Consider the following 16,799-nt stretch of genomic DNA (forward strand, 5'->3'; position numbering starts at 1 on the left):
TTTTTGATTAATTAATAAGCTGGAATGGAAGATTGCTGCTAATCCTCCGCCCCGGCCCGTGCTACGAGCATTCTGACAGTTAGTGTGACTCGGGGGTGTTGACTCATTTAAACTAACATATTCATCCTGCTGTAACCAGGTTTCTGTTAGGCAGAATAAATCAATATGTTGATCAATTATTATATCATTTACCAACAGGGACTTAGAAGAGAGAGACCTAATGTTTAATAGACCACATTTAACTGTTTAGTCTGTGGTGCAGTTGAAGGTGCTATATTATTTTTTCTTTTTGAATTTTTATGCTTAAATAGATTTTTGCTGGTTATTGGTAGTCTGGGAGCAGGCACCGTCTCTACGGGGATGGGGTAATGAGGGGATGGCAGGGGGAGAGAAGCTGCAGAGAGGTGTGTAAGACTACAACTCTGCTTCCTGGTCCCAACCCTGGATAGTCACGGTTTGGAGGATTTAAGAAAATTGGCCAGATTTCTAGAAATGAGAGCTGCTCCATCCAAAGTGGGATGGATGCCGTCTCTCCTAACAAGACCAGGTTTTCCCCAGAAGCTTTGCCAATTATCTATGAAGCCCACCTCATTTTTTGGACACCACTCAGACAGCCAGCAATTCAAGGAGAACATGCGGCTAAACATGTCACTCCCGGTCTGATTGGGGAGGGGCCCAGAGAAAACTACAGAGTCCGACATTGTTTTTGCAAAGTTACACACCGATTTAATGTTAATTTTAGTGACCTCCGATTGGCGTAACCGGGTGTCATTACTGCCGACGTGAATTACAATCTTACCAAATTTACGCTTAGCCTTAGCCAGCAGTTTCAAATTTCCTTCAATGTCGCCTGCTCTGGCCCCCGGAAGACAATTGACTATGGTTGCTGGTGTCGCTAACTTCACATTTCTCAAAACAGAGTCGCCAATAACCAGAGTTTGATCCTCGGCGGGTGTGTCGTCGAGTGGGGAAAAACGGTTAGAGATGTGAACGGGTTGGCGGTGTACACGGGGCTTCTGTTTAGGGCTACGCTTCCTCCTCACAGTCACCCAGTCAGCCTGCTTTCCCGGCTGCTCGGGATCTGCCAGGGGGGAACTAACGGCGGCTAAGCTACCTTGGTCTGCACCGACTACAGGGGCCTGGCTAACTGTAGAATTTTCCACGGTGCGGAGCCGAGTCTCCAATTCGCCCAGCCTGGCCTCCAAAGCTACGAATAAGCTACACTTATTACAAGTACCGTTACTGCTAAAGGAGGCCGAGGAATAACTAAACATTTCACACCCAGAGCAGAAAAGTGCGGGAGAGACAGGAGAAGCCGCCATGCTAAATCGGCTAAGAGCTAGTAGCTACGCTAAGCTAGCGGATTCCTAAAAACACGCAAAGTGAATAATGTGTAAATAATTTAGAGGTGATTCAGCAGAAGGAGTGCTTTAGTTAAGGCACGTAAAGATTACACTGGGAAACAAATCGTAATCTAGATAACTAGATCAATCTAACTGCGCAGATTAAACAGCTAACAGATACAGAAAAACACCGCTGTGCTCCGGAACAGGAAGTGATACTATACCGCAGTGAGAGCCAACCACCAGTAGAGGCCTAAACAGGCGCCTCTCAGCTGAATATGATGAGCCACTGTATCAAACGCAGCACTGAGATCTAACAGCACCAGAACCATAGTGGTGTCCAAATCCATTGCAAGCAGAAGATCATTCACCACTTTAGTGGGAGCCGTCTCAGTGGAATGATATTTTCTGAAGCAGACTGCAGTGGCTCAAAAAGATTATTCTCAGTAAGGTGGTCCACGAGCTGCCATGAAACAAACTTTTCCAGAATTGTAGTGCAAAATGATAGATTTTTGATATTGGCCAATAGTTTTTAAATATACTAGGGTCAAGATTAGGTTTCTTAAGTAATGGTTTAATCACCGCAGATTTGAAACATTTAGGAACAGATCCAGAGGTTGAGAGATTAATCATTTCCAGCACAGTCGGCCCACAGGTCACAGGCCACAGGGATTAATTTTCAAAACCTTTATTTTGAAACATTTATTTTCATTAACATTGTAACATTAGCCCTTCCAAGATGGCAGCCTCCATGGCGTCTCACAAATGTAAACTAACTCTGACCAAGAGCTCCAACTTCAGTGTCAGAGTAAAGTGAGAAAACAGACACACTGCGGAAGAATGATTTTTGAGAACAGCAATTAAATGTTTTTTTCATGTTTGTGTGTAAATAATATCAACTGTGGCTCATTGATGTTACTAGCAAAGTTAAACAGCATCAGATAGTTCATGTTGCTCGCACCATTTCACAATAAAACATTTAATGCCAGCATCCCAGCAAATACTTTTACTGTGAAAGGCATGCTCACTGGTCCTTGAGACCAGTGTGGCCAGTTTGAAAAGTTACTTTATTAGTTACTTTAATCAACAAAGTAACTAATACTTACTTTTCTGAGTACTCAATCTTAAAAATAACGTTAGGTTTCTAGTTACTTCATTAGTTACTAGCAGGTATACCTGCTGCAAAGCAACTACACTCCACAGAAATATATCTCTTCCATTAAATAGGGTAAACCTTGAAAGTTGGTTTTGTGTCCAGCAGATGCCGACAAAGGCAATACAGGCAACCTTGCATAATCCGAATTAAATTTTGGTCCCTTTACTACACAGTTTAAGGTTTAATCTCATACTGTAATCTAGATGGATATTTTGGGTCCCAACCCATACAGATTATGCAAGGTTACCTGTATTGCCTTGGCCTTGTAATATAACTCCAATTCCAATGAAGTTGGGATGTTGTGTAAAATGTAAGTAAAAACAGAATACAATGATTTGCAAATCCTCTTCAACCTATATTCAATTGAATACACCACAACATCCCAGCTTCATTGGGATGTTGTGGACGCGAGAGGACGTTTCGCTGGTTTGAGAGAGGGGTCAAGGAGGCATTCTTTGTTAAATGTTTGAAACCCAGACTTAACTGGGGAGGGGGTCTGAGACACGCTTTATCCCCTGTTTACAATGGGGTACTCAGGTCAAAGCAGTTTCAGTCTTTTGTTCATGGTAATGAGTCATTCACGTCATCAACAGAGTCATCAAGGGAGCCATCAGGAGAGGGACAGCTGCCCTGTCATTAGGAGGGTGCTAACTAGAGCACAATAGGTGCTAATTAGAGCTATTGTTTAGTCACCAGCCTATAGCAGTCTGCCTCTCGGTAGGAGGGGTCTGGTTAGGTTTAAAACTCCAGCTTTTGTGACTTCTTGATTATTCTTCTCTACAAGAGTCAAGACAGAAGTCAGACCACCAGAGCAAGAATTTTAGCTGAGGAAGCTTCTGCGATTTGAAGCGAAACATCCTCGCGTCAAGCAACCCAGTCCAGTCGAAGATTCAAGCTTCTCTACTATGGAAACCACCTGGACAACTGAGAGCCTACACAGAAACATCAGGAAAGTCGTCAAGGGAGCCATCAGGGGAGGCTTCCATCCTATCATTAGGAGAGTGCTAACTAGAGCACAATAGGTGCTAATTAGAGCTATTGTTTAATCACTAGCCTATAGCAGTCGGCCTCTCTTTAGGAGGGGTCTGGTTAGGTTAAAAAACTCCAGCTTTTGTTGGCTTCTGGTTTATTCTTCTCTACAAGAGTCAAGACAAAAGTCAGACTACCAGAGCAAGAATTTTAGCTAAGGAAGCTTCTGTGATTTGAAGCGAAACGTCCTCACGTCAAGCAACCCAGTCCAGTCAGAAGATTCAAGATTCAAGCTTCTCTACCACAAAGACAAGATATTTAAGGTTCAAACTGATAAACATTGTTTTTGTGCAAATATCTGCTCATTTTTAAATGGATGCCTGCAACACGTTTCAAAAAAGCTGGGACAGTGGTATGTTTACCACTGTGTTACATTAACTTAACCTTAACTTTATCTAAAGTCTGGGTCTTTCAGTGAATCTTAGGGCTAGTGGCCGGCGATCACCTTAGTATTTCTTCTATTTTTCTTGTTGTTTAACACTGATAAATTATACTGTATTTATTGTCTTTCTGCCGCCTGATTGTTTTTTTTCCTGTTTGAGGTTCGGCCACAGATTTACTAGATAGGATCAAGCTGTATAAAAGGCCTGTCCCGAGCGGATGGCGGCCCCGCCATCTTGAAAGGTTGAAGCCCTGCAGCGGCCTTGTGCCGTCAGTGGAAAATGCATGCTTTGCGCTTGTAATCACTGTCGATTCTCTGGCCGACTTCTCCGCCTTTATTTCTATTTGTCAGAATCATCATAAATTTAGATCGTTTCTCCCTGTAAGGCTGCGAATGGAACAAAGTGGATCTCCTGTCAATAGAAAACTTGTATCATCAGTCAGCTCTCTGGCTGATTCCTCTTTTATTTCCTCTCTCTCTCTCTGTGCTTTCACAGCGAAGGATTAGTATGAAATAATTCCATGCTGGACCGCAGCCCCCAGCCAACCACGCCCACCTTCCACCAAGGAAGGGGAAGGGCAGACGTGGACACGGCTGACTGGTAACTACAATCCAGCACGGGAGAAGCGAGTCTTCGCCTTGGCACTGGCTTTACCGCCCGTTTTGCCTCTTCTGATCACGATTTTGTTCTAATGCTTTGCTGTCAAAGCAGATAAAAAAAAAAGAAAAAAGAAGAGGAATCACCCAGAGAGTTGAATGATGACATGAGTTTTCTATTGACAAGAGCTCAACTTTATGCTCTATTCGCAGCCTTATAGGGATCAACAGATATAGAATGGATCAACAGTTATGATAAATCTAACTTCAGAAATCGAATCTATATCTGAATTGACCTAAGTACAAGTTTTCATGTCTTAAATGTAAATAACGATGAAGTCAGCCAGAGAATCAACAGTGATTATAAGCTCAAACCATGCATTTTCCACTGATGAAGAGCAACCGCTGCAGCGCGTCAACCTTTCAAGATGGGCGGGTCGGTGCTCCAGGTCACAGGACCATAATACCTGTCTATTATGGGATGTTTATGGGTGCGGCTCCATCCAGAAGTGGTAGTGGATGTCTTCTTCTGCAATGGTCATGAAATAGACTGGATCTGTGGACCCAACCCCACACCCACTCCACTTCCCAGCCAGCCTCCCGTATTGGACACCAGCATGGACCCCCAAAATTTACTGTATATTTGTATTGTCAAATGTGTCGGTAGAATGGCCCAAGCAGAGTCTAGTTTGAGTCTGGTTTGCTTGAGGTTTCTTCCTCAAATCATCAGAGGGAGTTTTCCCTTACCACTGTCACATGTCTGCTTGCTCTTGGGGTTGGTCAGGTTAGACCTTACTTGTGTGAAGCGCCTTGAGGCAGCTTTGTTGTGATTTGGTACTATAAATGAAATAAATTGAATTGACTCTGCAGGTGATGCTATCTTCCGCGTTAGTGATGCAGGTTTTGGCATCTGTAAAGCACTCACTGCGCTCTTTGGCTCTGTTGTGTCTGACATATTTCACTGTTCTGTTTAGGGTAGAGCCAGTCTTAGCATGTCCTGCAATAAAGATCCAGGACGTTGTTCTTCTGACTTGATCAGGACTAGCGGGGTTAGCTTCCATGATGGCGACAGCACATATGCACCCTTCGTTTAGCCTGGGACATTTACAGACTCGAACAGGCCCGGCACCAAAAAAAAAATATTAAGGGGGCGATGAGTTTATCACAGGGGGTGGGGTCACGCCCCCCCTCAAAAAAAATGTGCGCACCGGAGGGGACGTGCCTGGAAAGCACGTGTATTTAGGCTACACCGTTGTAAGAGACTGACTAAGAGTAAAGAGTGATGACAGTATTTTTTTAATTATTATTTGAACGTATAGACCCTCGGTCAAGTGATCTCCTGCATACCACAAAACCAAACCAACAACTGATTTGAGAAACAGCACGAGACAGTAGATTAACCCCACATACAGTCCTCCATCACAAGCGTAAACACAGCGCAATTGGGCATGACAGTCACACAACGGGTCAAAGATAAACCTTTCATGTAGATATATTTACAATACATAACTTTTATCTTACCATAAAAGTCCATATCTTAACATAAAATTCTGTGTGGAAACTGGATGCTAGCCTACCTCAGAAGAGTTGAAGCCCTCGGTTGGATGCCGCATTGAATCTTCTGAGAAGGACATCTCGCCACTCTCCGTTGAATTTCCTGGTTAGGTCATTCTCAAATGCCAGCCTTATTAAGTTCACCTTTCGTTCATGCAGCATGCTGCGTCTGTGATCACTGAACACTCTTTTTAATGTTGAGAAAGAGTTCTCACACATGGCAGTCAAAGCCCCAAATGTCATTGCCTGTTTGAATGCTGCAAAGACCTGAGGCACAGAGCTTATTCCAGCTCTGACACTGCTTGAATAAATCAAGCATGCTTTAATTCGTCCACCTTGCCATAATCGCTGGACTCAGGATCCTTGCCCTCTGCTGCAGTGACAAGCACAACCCTCAACCTATCAAATCGCTTGAACACAGACAGACGCCATTTTTTTGCTCTGTATGCACCACTCTGCATTTAATCATTAGTGATTGATCTCTGCTCTCTTCCACAGCATGTCTTTTTCCTGATTCTCTCCCCTCAGCCCCAACCAGTCCCAGCAGAAGACTGCCCCTCCCTGAGCCTGGTTCTGCTGGAGGTTTCTTCCTGCTAAAAGGGAGTTTTTCCTTCCCACTGTCGCCAAGTGCTTGCTCATAGGGGGTTGTTTTGACCGTTGGGGTTTTTCTGTAATTATTGTATGGCTTTTGCCTTACAATATAAAGCGCCTTGGGGCAACTGTTTGTTGTGATTTGACGCTATATAAATAAAATTGATTTGATATCCATTTGTTTTAATTACTTTAGTTAATTAATTTTATTTGTTAAATACGTGATATTACTGAATAACTAATATTTTGCTATATTTTCCAGTATTTATTTTTTATTTTAACTCACATCCTACGGGGCGGGATTTGATGACGTGAGGGGGCGTCACCCCAAACGCCCCCTCGTGGCGCTGGGTCAGGACTCGAACATAAATTTATTTGCTTATTTATGATGTTAGTCTTTCATGGAGAGTTATAACCATTCCACTAATTTTATATATGTGATGCTGTTGCAGTATAACATTGGTTTGATAAACCAGATGTTTTTTTGAACAGTTCTACCTCTCCATGGAATAACAAATCAAATTTCCTGCTTTTTAAGGCCATAAATTTTGTGAAATCCATTTAATGACTGCCTTTTAATAACCCACACAAACCCTGTAATGGCTCTAAAAGTTCATAACCTGTTTTTTTATTACCGTAATTTCCAGACTATAGAGTGCACCTGAATATTAGCCGCACCCACTAATTTTAAAAAGAAATTGTACATAAATAAGCCACACTTGTTTATAAGCCATGAGTCTTCATGTTTTAACATGAGATATTTACACAGAAAGATGTTAAACAGAAAGACTTTTTAACTTTTAATTACCAAAAATACGTACTGTAAATGCTTTTTTCCCCTGAAGTGTTACACGTAAATACTGACGTGCACGGTGTCTCTGTTCCACACGGACAACTGAGTAATTTTAACTTTTTCTTGATTTTTCATCGTGTTCAGTCAGGATCGGATGGAGTCTGTGGTAAATGAGACGTTAATGAGGCGCTGTGACTAGGCATGGGCTGGTATGAGATTTGGACGGTATGATAACCGTGGGCAAAAATACAGTGGTTTCACTGTATTATGTATAGCTTTATGTGCTTTAACAACTTTATGGCTATTTGCATATGAAGCGTGTGTGATTCAGGCGCACTAATTGATGCGATGTCTACCGCTACGAGCACTATACCACTAATAACTAAAGAGAAAACACCAAAATAATAGTCACTCTTTTAGACCATGTAGCATCTGCCCCGTGGGAAACATGACTTACTCGCTTAGGGAGAAACGTGGCTGGAATAAGGTCCGGAACTCCGGATGCTCAATATTGGCCCAGCTTCACCAACAGAGTGCTTGGAATAGATGTATTTGTCCTTCTTGACATGTTTGTGGTAAGAAATGTGGTCGACCACAAGCACGACTCAAGTCCCACCGCTTGTACGAGGTCTGTCCGTAAAGTATCGTACCTTTTTATTTTTTTCAAAAACTATATGGATTTCATTCATATGTTTTTACGTCAGACATGCTTGAACCCTCGTGCGCATGCGTGAGTTTTTCCACGCTTGTCGGTGACGTCATTCGCCTGTGAGCACGCCTTGTGGAAGGAGTGGTCCCGCCCATTTGTCGGATTTTCATTGTCTGGAAATGGCGGAATGAAAAGGACTTTTTTTCCATCAGAATTTAGAGAGTGGCACCTCGAAACCATTCGAAAAATGTATCTGGCTTTCAGTGAAAATTTTACGGGCTTCACAGAGAATAAGGACTTTAACTACAGGTTTAAGGACCCCTTTAAAGGACGGTCGGTGCGCCGCGCTGCGAGCTGCGACACAAACCACTGGATCATTTCTAAGCTGATGGCTCTGTGGATACGAGACCGTCGTGTGCTCTTTCTCTGGTTATCACAAGACCTGGACATCAGCCATTTTCTGGCAGATTTCACTTTTAACAAGAGATTTTGTCATGGAAAGCCGCGCGGAGGCTTCGCGCGTCACGACCGATTCGCTGATGAAGCGAGACAAAGGAACACCTCCGTTTCGGAGTGTTAGAGGACAAGTTGGGACATGCCTATGTCAGCTTTCAGTGCTTACCAGTCGAGTGAGTATAAAAGAACTTGTGGAGAGCTGGACATGTCCAAACTTCTCCTCTAACACTCCGAAACGGAGGTGTTCCTTTGTCTCGCTTCATCAGCGAATCGGTCGTGACGCGCGAAGCCTCCGCGCGGCTTTCCATGACAAAATCTCTTGTTAAAAGTGAAATCTGCCGGAAAATGGCTGATGTCCAGGTCTTGTGATAACCAGAGAAAGAGCACACGACGGTCTCGTATCCACAGAGCCATCAGCTTAGAAATGATCCAGTGGTTTGTGCCGCATCGTCGCAGCTCGCAGCGCGGCGCACCGACCGTCCTTTAAAGGGGTCCTTAAACCTGTAGTTAAAGTCCTTATTCTCTGTGAAGCCCGTAAAATTTTCACTGAAAGCCAGATAAATTTTTCGAATGGTTTCTAGGTGCCAGTCTCTAACAGCTTCTGAAAAAATTCTGATGGAAAAAAAGTCCTTTTCATTCCGCCATTTCCAGACAATGAAAATCCGACAAGGGGGCGGGACCACTCCTTCCACAAGGCGTGCTCACAGGCGAATGACGTCACCGACAGGCGTGGAAAAACTCACGCATGCGCACGAGGGTTCAAGCATGTCTGACGTAAAAACATATGAATGAAATCCATATAGTTTTTGAAAAAAATAAAAAGGTACGATACTTTACGGACAGACCTCGTACTTCTCAGTGGTTTCAAAGATGGTATAATTTACTTCTTCCATGTAATCCTTTGGAGGTATCTTGAATTGCTCCGTGTCTGACACAGGCCATAGCTACGGTGCATTGTTGCCACCGTTTTTGGCTTGAAGGGCTATTCCGCAGAAAATAAAATGAAAAAGCCAACTTGGTCCTTTTAGACGGAGGGAAAGTTCAGTGCAGGCTTCGCCTCCTTCAGCCATGATGCAGAGCTAGTTAACGTTAGCTGCCTGTTTGTAAACAGAGACAGAGGTATGCGCCAGGGGGAAGGGTGGCAGCGGCCACCTCCGCTCTGCCTGTCAAGAATTCTCATAACCCGCTCATACCGTAGGGAGGATATAATGGAAAATTTGTGATTTTGATACCGTGGCTTTTTCATACTGCGGTATACCGTGAAACCGGTTATTGGCCCATGTCTAGCTGTGACTTTTTAGAGTTGTTGCACCAAGACAGGGAACCGGTTTGCAAGGGTGGGGGGAGAAGACTCCGCTCTGCTAACTGATCTGACAGCCCAACTCTGGCGCTGAAGAGGGACTTTTCTTCACTAAAACGAAAGGGTAAGACATTGTATTTCCACTGTGTGTGAGTTTACACCGCATGAGGAGCGCAGCTTTCAGGAAATCAATTGACAGCATCACTTTTTCATATTTCGACATGAAATTAAATTAGCCGCATCAATGTAAAAGCCGCAGTGTTCACAGTGTGTGGGGAAAAAACATCTAGGCTTACAGTCTGGAAATTACGGTATACATTATTATTAATGTTGCTAAAATTACTTTTTTTTTAAAGCTGCACTTTGGTCAGGCCTCTCACAACCAGTAATATTACACTGCACATGTTCATTTTATAACTCTGGGATTTTGACATCTTGTCCATGAAGACACGGCTGTCAGTGATCCAGGACCGAGCTGTTTGAGTACATAAACTGTGGAACAGACAGGTCAGCCTGGAAGGTTGATATCCAACACAGAGCTCAGGACCCATGCCAGGCCAGGCCCATCAGGCTTCCTGGCTCTTTGCCCATGTGGATATGGACTTTTGTCAGGGGCAGTGCCAAATCAGGAGGTGGATTAAGAAACTGGAAGTTGAATCCAGGAACTGGTTGACCTGCTGTGACCCATGAACAAACGGTACCCCCAGCTGCGACCAAATGAACACCTGATTTAGAGACCATGCGCTCTGCGGTCCTGATGACTGGGTGCCAGTGAAGGATGGACTCTGAGACATGGCTGGTTACTAAGTCTGGTTTATTTGTGGAACTGACTGATTTACAGGTAGACGATGTCAGGAATGGGTTTGAGCACACAGGAACAAAGCCAAACTAAGAGCTGGGTGACAAGCAGGATGTGCTGAGGCCCCGCCCACTGTCCCAGGTGCGATGGAAGCTTAGCCTGACCTTCACCCTCTCACAGGCCTGCTGGCTCTGAATCTGCAGCAGGCACCAGGCAGTGAGGAGGAAGAGCAGAAACATCAGCGTGACTAAGAGTAAAGAAAAGAAGAGCGGTGACACGGATGCCGTAGAGGACGGCTCTCAGAGGACCAGGCCCTCATACGCAGGACCCTCAGACTCGGGGGACTCCCTCTGCAGGCGCAGGTGCTCCAGCGTGTTGCGGAAGTGTTTGTTGATCTGCTCAGTCTCCTCACTCGCCTCCAGGCCGGGAAGATCCTCCTTGATCTTCTGGATCAGCTGGTTCAGAACCTGAACGGTCACCTGGACAATAAGATTGTGAGTTCAGATGGTTCCATGGTTACAGACGTGATTTCTTCAAACAAATCTCGCTCATGTGTGCTGAGAAAAGTACAACAAAAACTCAGTGCGACAACTGAAGTCCCACCAGCTGTGATCGGACCATCATTTGGCTGCCTGCTCTGAACTTCACAGCCTGACCCTGACTGAGGTCCAGACCAGGCAGCTCCAAAGTCAACAATCTATGAAGCTCCAACATATGAGCAAACCCTCTGCTAAAGGACACAAAAATCGTTAATTGAAACATGCTGAACAGAGACCGTCAAGACGCCTCACACCACGCTTCTGTCTTTTCACAGTCAACACATTGCTCTGACGTCTTAGACCAGGGGTGGGCAATCATGCACCATGAAGGGCCAAGACACTGCAGTTTTCCCTTTCTACCAAATCACCTCAGCAGGTGATGTTATGTTTATGTTATGTTTACATTTATGTTCATCAGCAAACCCACCTGCTGAGGTGATTGGTTGCAAAGAAAACCTGCACTGTCTTGGCCCTCGTTGCCCACCCGTCTTAGACCATGATGATAGTTGAACTCAGAAACTATTTAGAGTCTGTGCAACGCCCTCTAGTGGACATATGCAGACAGTGACTGAGGCTTTTGAGCCCACATTAATGAGAACAGGTCGTGTTGTTTTACGAAGGCAGTGATCCGACGTGGAAATCCTGAGTAGACGTTCACGTGTTTGCATTCAGACTGTTGACTGAACAATAATATGACATTTGTTTAGAAACGAGCTGATCAACAAACAATCATGGTCATTTAAAGCGCTTTATTATCAGTATACTGCTGCTGGTGCAGTTCTGCATACTCCCACAGAGTGGTGGTGTTGCTCTGTGCACATCTGTGTTGGCAGTGTTGTAGCCAGAAATAATATATAAATATATATTATAAATATATTTAAAAAAATAATAGATCATATTTTTTTTAATATGTTGTATGAAGCTGTATTCAGAGGCTGTTGGAACAGACTGTCAGTGTGCATCTGCTCAACTCATCCTCACCTCTTAAAGCGCGGTGATCAGCACACCTGCACTGAGCTTTACAAAGACATTTTTATACTTTTTTCCCTCCTTTATTTAGAATACTGATCTGAGCCGCTCTGTATCGTCTCATTAAAAACAGTTGATCCTCCGCGACGCGTCAACAACTAACACTATTTTCCACTCAAATGCACCTAAACTCTCTTTCTGAGGACCACATGATGTGAAAACGCAATAAAACTTTCTTACCTGTAAATCTGGTCATGTTTTCTGCATAAATAAATGTTATCCATTCTTTGTGCTCAAACGCCAAAGCAGGGGCGAATCCAGATGGAATGGGGGTGTGGGGCAAGGATGTGCCCCCCTCCCCCCACAACACCCCTAGATTAAAGGTCCAGTTTTGAAGCCGTGTTTTACTACAACTACTAATATTGCTTAAAATAATAATAATTTCGACAATTAAAATGTTTAGAGAGAATTTAAATGTTAGAAAAATGTTTGAATTTAATAGTTACATTTATAAACAATGTAGGTTTGAAATTGCACGTTTTACTGTTACAGTGCTGTCAACAGTTAAATATGAGGTCAAGAAAGAGGTCTTTATTTTACTTTTTATAAAACAAGTATTTATTTTCATTGAAGTCAAATAAGGGTGACTATAAAGTGAGTTTTGGCAAAACAGGTATCATTGTCATGTTGACGTGGGTTGTCGTCGGCAGCTGGGGAAAGTAACAAAAAAAGTAACTAGTAATCTAACTTAGTTACTTTTACAATTGAGTAATCAGTAAAGTAACTAAGTTACTTTTTCAAGGAGTAATCAGTAACTGGATTACTTTTTCAAAGTAACTGTTGCAACACTGACCTCTAGTAATACTGTGAGAAATCTTGGAGTCATTTTTGATCAGGATATGTCATTCAATGCGCATATTAAACAAATATGTAGGACTGCTTTTTTGCATTTGTGCAATATCTCTAAAATTAGAAAGGTCTTGTCTCAGAGTGATGCTGAAAAACTAATTCATGCATTTATTTCCTCTAGGCTGGACTATTGGCTGGATCAGGTGACCCTGAACCATCCCTTAGTTATGCTGCTATAGACTTAGACTGCTGGGGGGTTCCCATGATGCACTGAGTGTTTCTTTCTTTTCTGCTGGAGGTTTCTTCCTGTTAAAAGGGAGTTTTCCTTCCCACTGTCGCCAAGTGCTTGCTCACAGGGGGTCGTTTTGACCGTTGGGGTTTTTCCGTAATTATTGTATGGCTTTGCCTTACAATATAAAGCGCCTTGGGGCAACTGTTTGTTGTGATTTGGCGCTATACAAATAAAATTGATTTGATTTGATACTGGTCATTCTGAACATACGGAGTACCTTGGAAAATCTGGAGCTGCTGCAGTTTAGAAAATCCAGTTGTATTTGAATAACACTCGGGTTCACAAAGGGCATGGTCATTTCCGGGCTGTTCGTCCCAGATAGAGATTTTGTTACATATTCCAAGTTCTTAATTTGGGGTCATATTAGTCTAGAACAGTTGAGTTATTTATTGAGTGATTTGGCGCTATATAAAAAAATTGATTGATTGATTGATTGATTATTCTCTCCTAAATGATGTGCATACATGTCTATGCTCGGTCCTGGTCCCAGACTAAATGGAGTTAAGATCATTCTGTTTTATTTTATTTTTTGGCTAGACATAATGAAATATAAAAGGGAGATGGCGATATCGGCAGACCTCTGCTGAATAATATTTAAAACAGGAATCAAATGCAGTATATGAGGTCCCCCCCCCAGTTAGTTTAAGAAGTAACCCTGATCAGTTTTTCACCAATGTTGGATCACGATGGCCTTCCCTGTTCAGCTTCATTCAATCTCTGCCGCTTATCCGGACATTTTATTAGTGCTGAAACATTTTAAAATTTCCAACAACTGTGAATGTGAATTGTTGAACTACTGATGTCAGAGCAACCATTTGGTTTATAATAACATACACTTTATTATTTGCTGGCATCTAGTGCAGCAATGTTAGCTATTTGTTGTGTGGGCCGCTGAAGAGGAGGTACTGCTGGCCCACCACCACCAGAGGGCACCCTGCCTGGAGTGTGGGCTCCAGGCACCAGAGGGCGCTGCCGCCTCACAGGAGCAGCCGGGGTGACAGCTGACACTCATCACCTGTGACAGCTGTCACCACTCATCTGATCTGCATCGGTATATCAGCAAGACGTCATCTCCACCTCTTTGCCGATATATCGTTCTACCTGAAAGGTAATATCCTCAGCCTGACTGCTTGATAGAAAGCCCTTTTTGTGATTTTTGTGAGTGATAACAGACTTTTTCTCCAACGAGAGGTGGAGGTAGCTTCCCTGCCGTGCAGATTGCTGGGTGCAGACGCACCTACGTTTAATTGTGTTTTTGTTCCTCGCCAGCAGTACCAGGTCCGACACGCGGAGGCAGTGGCCACCTGGGAGTTCGGGACTTGGCGGCTCCAGTATTCCCGGGGTCTGGTGGCGGAGGAAATCGTGTGGTTCCGATTCTGCTTTGGACAGGCGTCTCCTATCTTCGAGCCTGCCCACACGACACCTTGTAATTTGACCTCTGATCTATTGTGTAATCTGTTGTGTTTGTTGTGCACGTTCGCAACAGTAAAGTGTTGTTATTTGACCTATTCCATTGTCCGTTCATTTGCGCCCCCTGTTGTGGGTCCGTGTACTTACACTTTCCCAACACTATTTTCATTATTAAAATGTTCTAGTTCCTCCCATCAACGGCTGTCATGAAACCTGCATTCACATTATGGCTTGAAACAGGTCCAAATTATGACCTAAACTAAAAGCAAAGACATTCTTCATTTTATGGTTTAATCCATGCAGATTAAAGACATAAAATAATCTGACATCAGATGTAGAGGGTTGACTGATTAATGCTGCCAATATTTAACATTTTAAAGTCAATGAGTAATTTTGTTTATGCTTTTGAAAACTTTGCTCAAAGATTGTAAATAAAAGGATAAAATGAATTGTGCATGAAGGAGTGTCTTATGTGTGAGTATATAATGTAAAACGTGACCAAAGTTGAGCTTTCCACGTTAAACAGCTGAAAGTGTATAAATGGAGGCGTGTCTGAAGCAGCTGCAGTCACAACGTTCCACTGATTCATATTTCAACACGACCCGCTGTCCCCACATTCAGTCCAAGACAGGGGTCACTCAACCTCACCTGCCCTGCAGGTTCTCTACCTCTCCCTGTTCCACTCCAAGGCAATTAACTCTATCAGGTGTGCTCAGCCAATCAACAGCTGGAAGACACCACTCTAAGAAAAAAAACAGGTGTGACCTGAGTAGGTTGACGTGGAAAACATACAGAGCAGGGGCTTTCCAGGAACAGGGTTGGTGACCCCTGCTTTGTGACTTCATCAGTCAGTCACAAATACTATTATGAGCTATTGTGTGTAAGTTTTGACGATTGCAGCAAATTCTAGGCATGTGTTAAGCTTTTAAACATTATTTATGACCTACGCATAAACACAACATGAAATATAAAATAAAGAATTCAGAAACTGACATATTTAACTTAAATTGGTTGAAGTTGTGGCTCTTACTACAGATTTAAAACACTACAAATCTTGATTTATTTTACTCTGCTCCACACAGGCTCATTGATGTCTGAGAAGAGTGCATTATAAGGAGAAAATGGCCCCTTACTTCAGGCACTGAGGGGCCATTAGCCTGTAATCACTCTTTGGAAATATGAGGCACTGCTTTCTTCTATGAAGGAAATGTGCAGCAGGTGGACTCTGTGGGGGCTTACCGCATCATTCTCCCTCTCATAGAAGCACACGTATCTGTTCAGGATTTCAATGAAGAGTTGGACTTGTAGTGACGAATCCATACACTGGTTAGCAATCTTCAGGGCTTTCTTTAGACACTCCATCACACGTTTGCCATCACGAATCTAAAAATCAAAACACAAAACATTAAACAGCTTGCAGTTAAAAGCACATTAACAGACTTGACTAATGTGTCCGTATATCAGCCTGGGGACTTGAACTGACAGGTGAGTTTCAGCATCAAAAGCTGCACACAAACCAGATGGTGACACAGTTTCTCCATGTTGTGTGTTTCTGTTAAATGCTCTCAAAGTTGTCCATTCAAAAGTATTTAACTTTTAACATTTCAAGTCTTAACAGCAGATTCTTGGAAATATCTGCTGTGTCACCAAACTCTCTCGATTCATCTCGTAGCTCTTTAGTTCTCACCAGAGCAAACTGAACTGTGTCTACAACATGCAGGTCGCACATGTGGGAAAAAGGCGTGAGGAACACACCTCTTGACCATTTTTGTCGGTGCTGTGACCTGACCAGAAAAGGTGGGCACAGATACTGACAGCTCGGCACTGGTCGGGTTTCTTCAGCAGCTTGGAAGCAGCCAGGGCACACTGAGTCCTCAGCGGCTCGTGATTCTCCTCACTGAAACATCGCATCCGCTCAAAAGTACCAATGATCAGTGTGATGGCTGCCAGCTGCGCTTTGGAATCACTGATCTCATCCTCATAGAGTGAGAAGGCCTGCACGGGAGACAAGACAGAGACAGGAGGATATATATTATATACATACATATACATACATACATATGTATACGTACGTACATACATACGTACATA

The 16,799-nt window shown here is 43.3% G+C and overlaps 1 protein-coding gene across 1 annotated transcript in view; it reads right to left on the minus strand.

Moving 5' to 3' along the window:
* Positions 1-10,649: 10,649 nt before the first annotated feature.
* The window catches only part of vps35 (VPS35 retromer complex component), an 85,044-nt gene continuing 78,894 nt past the window's right edge, over positions 10,650-16,799 (minus strand). The window contains exons 15-17 of the mRNA XM_034184087.1: positions 16,464-16,703; positions 15,948-16,091; positions 10,650-11,128 (exon numbers count right to left, since the gene is read on the minus strand). Of these exons, the coding sequence (XP_034039978.1) occupies positions 10,949-11,128; positions 15,948-16,091; positions 16,464-16,703 (564 nt within the window). The 3' untranslated portion in view covers positions 10,650-10,948. The remainder of the gene's footprint in view (positions 11,129-15,947; positions 16,092-16,463; positions 16,704-16,799) is intronic.

Source organism: Thalassophryne amazonica, chromosome 2 (assembly GCF_902500255.1).
Source record: "Thalassophryne amazonica chromosome 2, fThaAma1.1, whole genome shotgun sequence".
NCBI classification, from domain to species: Eukaryota; Metazoa; Chordata; class Actinopteri; order Batrachoidiformes; family Batrachoididae; genus Thalassophryne; species Thalassophryne amazonica.